This window comes from Moschus berezovskii, chromosome 15 (genome assembly GCF_049115385.1).
Source record: "Moschus berezovskii isolate FMDL1 chromosome 15, NW_MosBer_1.0, whole genome shotgun sequence".
Taxonomy (NCBI): domain Eukaryota; kingdom Metazoa; phylum Chordata; class Mammalia; order Artiodactyla; family Moschidae; genus Moschus; species Moschus berezovskii.
Window position 1 is genome coordinate 12,781,114 of NC_142474.1, and position 12,189 is coordinate 12,793,302.

A 12,189-nucleotide genomic window follows, 5' to 3' on the forward strand; every position below is an offset into this window, starting at 1 on the left:
ATATACCAAAGCTTAAGTGCCTCTGAAAGTAAAAGTGGATGGTGAATATGTAGTAGTTAAACACTGGACTTGGGCTTCCCTGGTAAGCTCAGCTGGTAGAGAATCCACCTGCAATGCAGGAGACCCTGGTTAAATTCCTGAATCAGGAAGATCCGCTGAAAGAGATAGGCTACCCACTCCAGTATTCTTGGGCTTCCCTGGTGGCTCAACTGGTCAAGAATCCACCCGCAATGCAGGAGACCTGGGTTCAATCCCTGGGTTGGGAAGATCCCCTGGAGAAGGGAAAGGCTACCCACTCCAGTATTGTGGTCTGGAGAATATCATGGACTGTTATAGTCCATAGGGTCGCAAAGAGTTGAACATGACTGAGCTACTTTCACTCTAGGTGTTATGAAAAAAGAGTTTGTGTTTCCAATGAACTAAAACACATGAAAAGTCCAGAGTAACACCCTTTCTCATTTGTGGTTCAGCAGGACTTTTGCAAGACCCCACACACCCCCACAGCGGTATTCCTCTCATATCCTGGTTTGCTCACTGAGCAGTAAAGACCAAAACACATCCTCTTGTTGCTACAGGTCTTTTGCTTCTGGCACAGCAAGTAATCTTCATTTTTGTTTGAATTAAGTTCATAAAACCTGCTCTGTGAACCCTGGCTGATATCAGCACTTTTGCTGTTTTGACGTTTTCCCACTGATTTTCATGAAATTGTGATAAAATGGAGAGGGGGTGGAGAATGACTTTCATAGTTTCTTTTTAATAGTGAAATTCTTTCTTCAAACACAACCTTCAATTCAATTCAGTCGCTCAGTCGTGTCCGACTCTCTGCGACCCCATGAATCACAGCACGCCAGGCCTCCCTGTCCATCACCAACTCCCGGAGTTCACTCAAACTCATGTCCACCAAGTCAGTGATGCCATCCAGCCATCTCATTCTCTGTCGTCCCCTTCTCCTCCTGCCCCCAACCCCTCCCAGCATCAGTCTTTTCCAGTGAGTCAGCTCTTTGCATGAGGTGGCCAAAGTATTAGAGTTTCAGTTTTAGCTTACCTAGAAGTCTATTTTATAAAACAGTTTTAAAAAAAAAACTGGAGCAGAGGTGGGGGGACACTCATGTGTTTGCTGAGTCTTGCTCACACGCACACACACACACACGCATGCGTGCACACACGTACAAAACCCCTCATGAGGGTCCAGTTCACTCCTGAACAGGAGAGACTCTAAACAGAGGTCTCCCTTCCTAACTGTGGCTCAGCTCTTAGGTCCCTAAGCCACAGACTAATAATTCACTTATTCTTTCCCCAGAGACCACAAGGGTGAACCTTTTCACTCTATGATTTACCCAAAGTAAAAATAATGATTCCCATCACTGGTCACTTGAACAGCTAAAGACTGATCATTGTTGTTTTTGTTCAGTCACTAAGTCATGCCCAACTCTTTGCAACCCCATGGGCTGCAGCATGCCAGGCTTCCCTGTCCTTCACCATCTCCTGGAATTTGCTGAAACTCATGTCCGTTGAATCAGTGATACCATCCAACCGTCTCACCCTCTGTCATCCCCTTCTCCTCCTGCCCTCAGTCTTTCCCAGCATCAGGGTCTTTCCCATGGGTCAGCTCTTGGCATCAAGTGGCTTCAGCTTCAGCAGCAGTCATAAGAACAAGGCTATTACTCGAATGGCTCTGTCTAAAATCCAGCAGTGCACAGAGTGCATGACCATACATGGAAACCCTGTGGACCCCTGGATTAGAGGAGCATCAGGAAAGGTGGAGCCCCGGTTTGTGGGGCTCTCATAGATCACAGGGTATCACTGAGAGACTCTTTGTTGCTAGTTACCCAGGGTCCAGGAGTCAGCTCTCAGCCTAGAGACAAGAGAGAAACTCAGAGGCCAGTGTTTTGTCATGAGAGGGATCCTTGGGCTGGAAGTGCTTCTGCATCTTGGCTCTGCCACCACGGGAATCAATACCTGTGATTAAGTTACATTCAACTATAAACATACACGCACAAGTTCATTGGGAAATCTGAGTAAGGTCAGTGGAGTGTATTCATGTCAATTTCCTGATCATGATGCTGTGTATCAGTTATGTAAGACAGTAACATTGGGGAAGACTGAGTGGAGGGTATAAGGGACCTTGCTAAGTTATTTCGTACAACCTCATGTGAGTCTACAGTTATCTCAAAATAAAGCTTTCTCTTAAGAAAAAGCTGGTGCTCTGGTAAAGGGCTAATAGGTAACTTCACACTCTGGCCAGGTTCATCAGAGTCTTCAGATGTATTTCATGGTTTTCCCAGTCATTTACTCCCTTGCCAGACCAAGTATGTGATAAAAGTGTTCCACCCGTTTCTGATGATTGTAAAGTAGTTTATGCGTGTCATTTTTTCTTAATCATTTTTGGCAGAGGCTTGTCTAATTTATCGGTGTTTTCAAAGGAAAGAGCCACCTTTTGTTTTCCTTCAGCTTCTCTGTTGTGTCCTTAACTTCCATTATGTCCTATTAACATCTGTTCTTATATTTATTTACTTACTACTTTCTGTAACTGTACTTTTCATCTCTAGAAGTAGATTTGTATTGTGCAAAGCCACCCATCTTTTTCCTGTGCTGTGTTGCCTTAAGCTGTGGTTCATGATCCTTCCATTTTCTCCTTAATCAGTCTAAGTGTATTTATTTTATTGTCTCTTAGACAGTTTTATTATTTTCAATTCTTGGTAGGCATATCTCTGTGTGTATCATGTCTGCTGACTTTCTCTCATGGGGATAAGCTTCCTCACATGGCTTGTCATTCTTTATATTTTATTTTTCCACTTTGAATTCATCTTTAGTGGAGGCGATTTTGTTCTGTGGGAATTAACATGTCTTGGATTATGAAAACAGTCCTATAGGGTGGTTCTCATTTGCTTGTCAGGACAGGAAGATTTTCTGTGATATTACAAGATTTTGTATGCTGACTTCTAGATTTGCAGTTGCTCTCTCACACACAGAACAAACGTGGAACCTAGACACAAGTGTGATTGGGTCCAGAGCTTCCTTTGTATATTGTCTCTATTTGAAAGCTGTGCATCCTTCTATTTTTTGTTTGTTTTTTACTTTGTATTGGCATATAGCTTATCAACAGTATTGTAATAGTTTAGGCGAACAGCAAAGGGACTCAGTCAACATATACAGGTATCCATTCTCCCACAAACTCCCCTCCTGTCCAGGCTGCCACATAACATCGAGCAAAGTTCCCTGGTATACACTCTTCCTTTTATTCTACTAATTGAAACCTTTAATTTAAGGGTGTTCACACACACACACACACACACACAGAGACACAGATATGCATACACATGCTTAAAATTAGATCCTTCACTTAAGAACAGGATTAAAATAGTATATATTGGCTGTCCACTGCAAAAGGTAAAGAAGTTAATATATATATTTTTTCTAGTGATTCATCAGTCACCATTTCCTGGTTTTCCTTGGTAACATTTCAGAAGTTAATCCAGTAATTTTAGTTTAGCTGTTTTTACATCATTTCTCTTTAAGAATTTTTTTTACAGTTCATTCTGTTTCAACTCGCATTTATTTTGATGTTCATACTCATATCTCTAACTGTTTTTGTTGTATAACAAATTGGTTCTTTTATAACATGAATCCCTCCAATCTTGTGGGGGTTTTTTTATTTTTTTAACTGAAACATTTTTTCCCCTTACCTCCCCACACCTCTAGAAAAGGATCAGAGCCAGTATAATTCCCGAGTCTCTGTGCATCAGGGAACATCTTTCTGTAGCCTCATAAATGAAAAACAACTTTATCAGTGTATGATTTTGGAGTCACAGCATTTTTCCCTCAACAATTTTGTTTCGGTGATTTTGGGCATTTAAATTTAGGCAACAGAAAATATGGTTAGCATTTTTCCTTTTTCTTTATAGATAGCCTTTTCTTCCAGCCTAGATGTTTATCTGAGTTTTTGTGCATCAATAATGTTTAATAATATTATCAGGAGATTTGTTCTATTTTTAAGTAGTACAATGAAGAGCTCTTTACATTTGAAAATTTGAGGTTTTTTATTCTGCCAAAAAGCTGTTTTTATATTATATCCTTTATTGTCACATCTATTTCATTTATTCTGTTCTCTTCTTTGATAACAGCAATTATCTGTCTTTGTGTGTCTGTTTTCTTTTCTCTGAAAATGTCTTTTTGATGCCTTCACACATGAACACGCATGAGCAGATGATAGATAACAGGAAAATAGCAGTCTCACTGTTCTCATTCCCTTGTGTATTCACTGCAGAGTTCTCTGATTCTTCCCAAGTATTGGCCTGTTGCTTATTCTCAATACAAATTCCAATGTCCATTCTAGTTTTGTTAATATGTTTTGGTTTCATCTTTCTTTGCCTTGCTCAACCCATATTTTGAAACATGTGTCCTCGTAGTTAATCTTTTATTGTTCCCTGTTTTCTTGAATTCCATACCAACTCAAATGCCTTTCTTTTTTCTGTTGTGTAAGTTACAGGAAAAAAACCAAATGGGCTTAAACAGTAGGTTAATGTATTATCTTATGAAAGAGGAAGTCGGGAGTTAGAGGAGGTTCCATGGCTTGGTTGAATGATACGAACAAGAATGTCATTAAGGCTCCAATTCCTTTCAAGTTCTCCACTTTGCCCTCTCATATTGGCATTGTCCTCAGCCTGGATCCCCTCTAGGAGGTAAGATTGCTTTAGCAGTTCCGAGCATCAAGCCCACACATGGTAGTGTCCAGTAGGAGACAGAAGTTGCTGGAGTATCCTTCTTAGAAGCAAGGAAATCTTCCCTAGAAGAAAGTAGAACTCCCCTAATAGAACATCCCTCCTAGCTCACTGAAAATTTTTGAGAATTGGCAGAGATGATAGAAACACCCAGTTGGCTTAAGGAAATCAGGATTTGCCCCTAGGTCTTGGAATAGGGCCATCCTCCTCTGAGTCACATGGAAAATGTGTGGGAACCCAAGCTTATTTGGGAGTTCTGCCATAAAGAAAGAATTTGGGGGATGACTGTTGAGTCAATAGTCACCACAGATTACTTTTTTCCTTTGAAAATGTAATTTTTCTCAGCATCCAGAGTGTTATTTTTCTTCTTTTTCACATCGTGAATTTTTCTAAGACTCCGTGCTGTTTTGTTTCTGTTTTCTTAACTCTGAAGGAGAAGAGGTCTCTCCAGGACTGGTGTTTGCGAATAAACAGAGAAGGCAGATTCTTACTGTCGTTTTTGCTATTCAGCTGATTGGAATCCTCTTCTTGTGGCTGAAGCAGGAGAAGTAATGAATGTCCACAGTCCCCTCTTATATGTGACATGCCTTCCACCATCCTTCCATCTCATGAGAGCTGTGGAGGAAGAAATTCATACTCTCTCCACAAAGAGAAAGATTGATTTATTTAAGCAAATGAATTCAGAAGCACTTTCCCGTGACTCTTCCCATGACAATTTTTCTTTTTCTTAATACTGAACCTGCATTCTGGGATACAAAGGTGTTTACTCTCTTTTGTCTATATTTTTTTCGGGGTAGGGGCTGTGTCGTCAATTGCCAACTATATAATGACCATTTCAGCTCTTTAGAAGGTGGCACAGTGAAGTAGCATTGCATTTACTATTAGTTTTACAAGTTCAGTCCTGGACAGTTGGTCAGATTTTAGACTGGGAGACAAGGTAATTCTGACTGCCATTACATTGAGTAAGAACACATTCCCAAGGGAGATATGAGATGGGGTGTGGTGTGAACATACACTTTCTCGAAGGTCACAAATCTATGCGCACCTATCCTGTTTAGTCACTTGAAGTAAAGTGAAAATCTCTCAGTCATGTCCAACTCTTTGCAACCCCATGGACTATACAGTCCCTGGAATTCTCCAGGCAAGAATACTAGAGTAAGTTGCCATTCCCTTCTTCAGAGGATCTTCCTGACCCAGGGATCGAACCTGGGTCTCCTGCATTGCAGGCACATTCTTTACCATCTAAGCCACAAAGGAAGCCCCTATCCTAGTTTAAGTCAAAAGTAGCATATCATGCCTATGATTTTATATTTCACTACCATTCATATTGAGATAAAGTAAAACTGGTTCAAAGTTGATTTAAAGAAAAATTTTGAAAGCATAACTGTGTAGATAGATATGCACTATTCAGTGAAGTTGCCCCTGGCCGCAGGTGGCTATTTACATTTAAATAGATTGAAATTAAGTTAAAAGTTCAGATCCTCAGTCACATTAGCCATATTTGAAGTGCGTGTTAGTCATAGGGGCTTCCCAGGTGGCACAACCAGTGGTAAAGAATCCATCTACCAATGCAGGAAGTGGCTGCCATATTGAATGTGCAAATACAGAGCACGTCCATCCTTATATGACATTCCACTGGACAGTGCTCTGCTAGAGCTATATGGGTAGATGCCTTTTGGAGTTCACTCTAGCTCTAAGTCAGCTTTCTTTGGAAATTGATTTGACTCTGGATGTCTGTGTATACCCGCCCTCCCCAGTACTGTGACCACTGATCATATGTGTTGTTGAGCACTAGAAATATGGCTGAGTTGAAACGTTTTATAAGATACACTTTGGATTTCAAAGCCTTAGTATGAGTAAAGAGTGTCAAATATATCATTAATAATTTTGTACCAGTTTTGCATTGAAATGTCATTTTGATGCATTGGATTCAACAAAATTCCTTACTGAAATTCATTTCACTTTTTTTTTTTTACCTTATTTAATGTTGCTATAAGGAAAGCAATTTAAATTACGTACGTGGCCCGTGCTGTATTTCCATTGGACCTCTTTACCCTTCTGTGTAACTCCAGAATGTTCTCCCTCTCCCTGTATCTTTCTCTAGATCTGCGGTTCCCAGTCCAGGAGCCATAAGCCACATGTGGGATTTTAAATTTAAGTGAATTAAAATTAAGCAAAATGTGAAATACAGTTTGCCCATCACATTAGCCGCATTTCCCATGCTCAGTGGTCACATTTGATAAGTGGCTACCATATTGCACAGCACAGATACAGACCATTTCCATCATCATGGAAATGGACAGAGCTGATACAGGTTGCACACAGTTACAGCAAAATCCACAGAAACGGTGTGTAAATGCTTAAAGCTTGAGGAATGTTTCCACGGTGCCTGACTCTGTAGCGTGTTACCCTTCTACCTCCCAGAGCCCATCCCGTCTCACTTTTGTCAGAAGTGTTTATGCACCTCTTCTCCTACAAGCGGCAGCTTCTCTTCCTCTGAATGCGCTTTCCTCCATCCTCCTGTCTGCACTTGCAGCTCACACTGTGCTTTGTACAGGGTAGGTACTCAGTTCATATTAGCTGGTTGGAGTGGCTATTCCTAGCACGTGATTAGAAACACGTGGCTGACATTAAGGGAAGATCTGTAATGACTGGTAGCAGGAGAATAAAAAAGAAAGAGAAAGTCAAAGCCTGGTTCTCAAGGAAGAAGAGGCAGGAAAGAGGAAATCAGAGGAAGCATGGTAATCCAGCATCTCATGCACGTCACCATAAGCCCTCTGCTGGCCCCGCAAGTGCCTCATAGGCAGCAGCAAGACTTGTTGCGGGGGTGGGGAGGGAATTCAAGCCCTAGACAACAGCTATAGAAAAAAGTACAAAAGAAATCCAAAATATTATTATGTGATAAATAAACATGCAAGACCCATAAACGAGAAGTTGAAATGGCATGAAAGGGTCTGATGAGGAGAAAAATGAAAACTGTTCTCTCCCTGGGCCAGCTGGTTCGAGTTATATTTTATGAGCAGCATGTGGATTCCAGCGCCCTTGTTGAATTAGCAACAGAATCGCACATTAGTTTTAAGGCTCCCTCTCGAATAGGAACATCATAACGCTTTTTAATTGGGGCTGATAAAAACGTAGCATTACTTGTAGGTTCCTGAGAGAAGTGAGTTGTGAAATTGGGTTTTCATTAAACCTAATGATGGAAAATTAAGTATAGTGCGTCTGGTGAAATGGGGTGTGATAAAAGGCATCACTTCTGCATTATCAGAGGTTAATAAGGGAATAGGTGAAGTAAGATACATTGGAAAAGGGAGTCCAACTAGTTGAATTAATAAACCTTGAAAATCCCTTGGTTCCGAGTCTTCACAGCATCATTAGCACCAGCACTGACATTATTACAAATGCTACAGCGATACAAGTTGCTAAATTTCAGACACGTTTATTTTCCATTCCAGTGTTGGTTTTGCTGACACTGAGTTTACAGTCTGTCTAACAATGTGTTTAGAGGAAAACATCCATATTGGTAGCTGTTTGGTTTTGGAAACACTTGTTATCTCACAAAACTCATCAGGTGCTTGATCCTAAGAAGCCTATCTCTGCCAAGCAGCTGGTCTCCCAGGCAGCCCAGGCCCATGGGTCTCTGAAGATATCTGTCCCCATATATGATGGTGGCTTAGGTGGGAGACACTCCCAGGGCTCCAAGCACTGGCTCTGGTTCATCCTGTCCTGGAAAACTATCACGTACAGCATCTGGAAAAGCAAACCCAAGTGTTACTTTCTTCTCCAGCCCCATGGGTGATATTCACCAGAAGGATGCCCCATATCCATGGCAGCTGGGACACCTACAAGGCATATGTGCTAAGTCACTTCCATCATGTCTGACTCTTTGCGACCCTTCGGACTATAGCCCGCCAGGCTCCTCTGTCCATGGGGATTCTGCAGGCCAGAATCCTGGAGTGGGTTGCCATGCCCTCCTCCAGGGGATCTTCCCAACCCACAGGGATTGAACCCACATCTCTTATGTCTCCTGCATTGGCAGTCTGGTTCTTTATCACTGAGCTATAAGACATAATGTGTCTTTAAAGAGAAGGCATCTTCTTAAAATCCTTCCTACTGGCTTGAAGGTTCGTAGACAGTCACACCTCTCTAGGCCTACCTCACACCATCTCTTACAACTTTGCCCCCATCACCTCGCCACCCTCCACTTCTGCTCCATCCCAGCCTCCTTGCTCTTACATAGTTGTGCTTGGCTTTTCCCACTTCTCTTCTTGTGCTTCCAATGGGTCTCCTTGTCTGTCCACCTTACAGGGGTTCCAAACCCCTGGGCCACAGACTGGTACCAGTTCATGGCCTGTTAGGAACTGGGCTGTACAGCAGGGGTGAGCAGCCGTCGAGTGACTGAAGCTTCATCTCTATTTACAGCTGCTCCCCATCACTCTCATTACCACCTGAGCTCCACCTCCTGTCAGATCAGCTGGGGCATAATAAATGTGATGCAGTTGAATCAGCCCAAATCCACGGGAAAATTGTCTTCCACGAAACTTAGTCCCTCGTGCCAAAGAGGTTGGGGACCGCTGCACTAGACTGTCAAGGCTGAAACCTGTCTTCTGGGCATTTCCAGTGCCTGCCGGAGTCCCTGGCACGGGGTGAAGTCTCAGTAAATCTTAACTCCCGATCGCAAGGGTGTGATGGAGTGCCCACATTTGCCAGCTCTGTGTTGAAGCAGTGCCAGTGCAGATGTGTTACCTGTGACCTCACATCCAAGGAGAAAAATAAGCTGTATTTTCCTCATGCTTGCCAGGAAACATGTGCTTACATCTCACCTTCTTACATCATGTGCTTACATCTAGGTCCTTCTTCCTGGTGCATAAACCTATAAGTTCTAGATCTTTCTGTTGGCAGTCATTTCCTTACTAGGAACAGCTTTGCTCATGCCGACACATAGGAGAAACATTCACTTTTACAGAATCAGTGTTTGATGGATTATTGTGACATAGAGACAAACTGAAAGATGCATGGATTTTGAAAAGACAAGTTGCAGAAAATGAGGAATGCATGGTAAACCTCCCAGGAAATGAGTGTGGCATAGACCTCGTGGGGTCTGCCTTGGTGCCTTGCAGTGTCTGAAAATGTCTGGGTGAGACACATTAAATCTGGCAGTCCTCATCTTACGCACACCACAAACACAATGGTCTAGGGCATAGACTCTGGGAGGAGAGACCAAGCCTGAATGGTTCTGGATGAGATGCACTGGCCCTAGAAGATTGACAGTGTGTGGCTGGCAGGGAGTTCAGAGGGTAAGAAAGTGGTTTTACTGGTACAAGGGGAGCAGAGGAATTCAAATTCCACCCTCAACAGGCATCAGTTTTGAGGATGGCCCAACTAATATGGGGCAGTGAACTCAATTCAGTGTGTCTAAAGATTGTTAGCAGGGGAGATTATAGACCTTATACCAAGGAGAGGTGATGAAGGAGATCAGGTATACGGCCCGGGCCTGGGAGAAGTAGCTGAAGGAGGAGGTTCAGGCTGCGAGGTAGGTACAACATCACTCCTGGATTAAGAGTGTTACTTGCTGGGGAAATCAGACAGTAGGCAGAAAATTATCACACTGCAGATGCCATAGCTAGAGAGAGCAGCTGAGAGGGTGAAGTCCCTGCTTTTTACTGTGGATCCAAGACTGGCTCCAGTTCCTCCCAGGGTACAACCTGCAGGAAACAAACTAGTAGAGAAACCAGGTCACAAGGATACAGTCAAATGGACCAGAAGCAGACAAGTGGCTCTGATCTCCAGGGACCACCAAGACATTCCAGGCAGGCTGCAGGAGGGTGCTCCCAGTATCCAGCCTGTCCGGCTTCTCACTGGTTCTGGGATTGGCCTGGATTGGCCAAGACCACCCTGACAAGCCTGGAGGATGGACAGAGCTGACAGCCAACCCGGAAGCTTGGCTTTGCTCCATAAAGATGAACCCTTGAGATAGAAACAGACCACAGGTTATTGTGTCACTGGTTTGTTTGTTGTTTAGTTTTTTAAACCCACCACTACAGCCAGGCCAGGGAAACCACGCATCTCTGTTCTTTCTGAAGTTCCTTGATGAGCCGTCCTGAGTTAGTTCCCTCGGTCCTCCCCATGTCAGACTGGGGGAGGGACAGAGGACAAAGCTCCTATAGGTGATGGCCTGTTCTGCCTCCTTCTCTTTGAAGCAGATGGCAGCCGCGGGGAGCTGGCGCAGCCCACCCTCACGATCCAGACTCACCCCTACCGAGCCTGCGACCCCGTGGAGATGAGCTATCCTCGGGACCAGTTCCAGCCCGCCATCCGGGTGGCTGACCTGCTCCAGCACATCACCCAGATGAAGAGGGGCCAGGGCTACGGGTTCAAGGAGGAGTATGAGGTAAGAGACCACCCTGCAGGAAACTCCCTAGTGGGCGCAGAAGTCTCCTGGATGCTACAGTCTTGCTACTCAAAGTATGGTCCCTAGTCCAGCAGCATCGGCAGCACCCGGCAGCATGTCAGAAATACACTGTCTCAGTCCCCACCCAGATCTGCTGCGCCAGTTTGGAGTCACATCTTCCTTCAGTAGGAAGAGAGAATGACTTGAGCCCCCATCCTACACGTTGAAGAAAACCAGCAGGTGTCCCCTGGCTTCCAGTGGTTTCCAGGAGGTCTGCTTGCTCCTGGTCACCTCTTGCCTCGTGGCCATGCTTCTGTTGTGTTTTCAACACCCCCCAGTCGATATCTTATCTGGTGACCGCCACCCCCCTTTCTCTGTATCTCCTCCGCATCCTTACCTTGGACATCCCTGACCCTGCTCCCCAGCCTGTCTCTATTGCCAGGGACTTGTGAGTAGCAGTTGTTACTGAGGTTTGTGAAATCACAGAAGGATTGCAGTACAGGAAGCACCTGAATACAAGTCCTTCTGAGGTTCTGGTCACCTGACAGGTCTCTATCCACTTCCTTCCCCAAAGTTCTTTTTAGTGTCCTCAAAATTTCCTTTTTTTCCTCCTCCTTTTCTTCTAGCAGCCAAAAGAGAACTCCCACACTTCCTTTACTTTTTTTATGCAGAACATTAGCTTTCTTTATCTCATTCCTTTTGTTTCACTCCTTGCCCATTAGGCCTCACCTTTTGCAAACAAAAAGTGGAATGAACAAAGGAGAAACTCATTAAGATGTTTTCTTGCCCTAAGGAGCATCTCACTCCCCTGGAGGAACTGTGCACCCTTCCTGTGCCAGTCAGAATGCAGCTGCAAGCAGCTCTGGAAAGAGCATCTCTTTCTTCTCTTTTCCTCTCTCTCCGTCTCCTCCTTCTTTCCCAAAATATCTTTTGAGCATTTACTGTGTGCCAGGCTCGGGGTTATTTGCACTCGGTTTTCTTATGGTGGTGGTGTGTTTTTTTCTTTCTTTCACATGCAGCATGTGGCCCAAATATGCTAGGTTCGGTTTCAGTGTGTGCAGGGAAAATGCGTTGACT

The 12,189-nt window shown here is 43.8% G+C and overlaps 1 protein-coding gene across 10 annotated transcripts in view; it reads left to right on the forward strand.

Moving 5' to 3' along the window:
* The window catches only part of PTPRT (protein tyrosine phosphatase receptor type T), a 1,139,542-nt gene that overhangs the window by 1,033,632 nt on the left and 93,721 nt on the right, over positions 1–12,189 (forward strand). For 7 of the 10 annotated variants that reach the window (XM_088843764.1, XM_088843767.1, XM_088843761.1 and 4 more), the window contains one exon: positions 10,922–11,112. In XM_088843764.1, coding sequence (XP_088699890.1) covers positions 10,922–11,112 — 191 coding nt within the window. The remainder of the gene's footprint in view (positions 1–10,921; positions 11,113–12,189) is intronic. The other 3 variants (XM_088843762.1, XM_088843766.1, XM_055437520.2) reach the window with 1 other exon arrangement.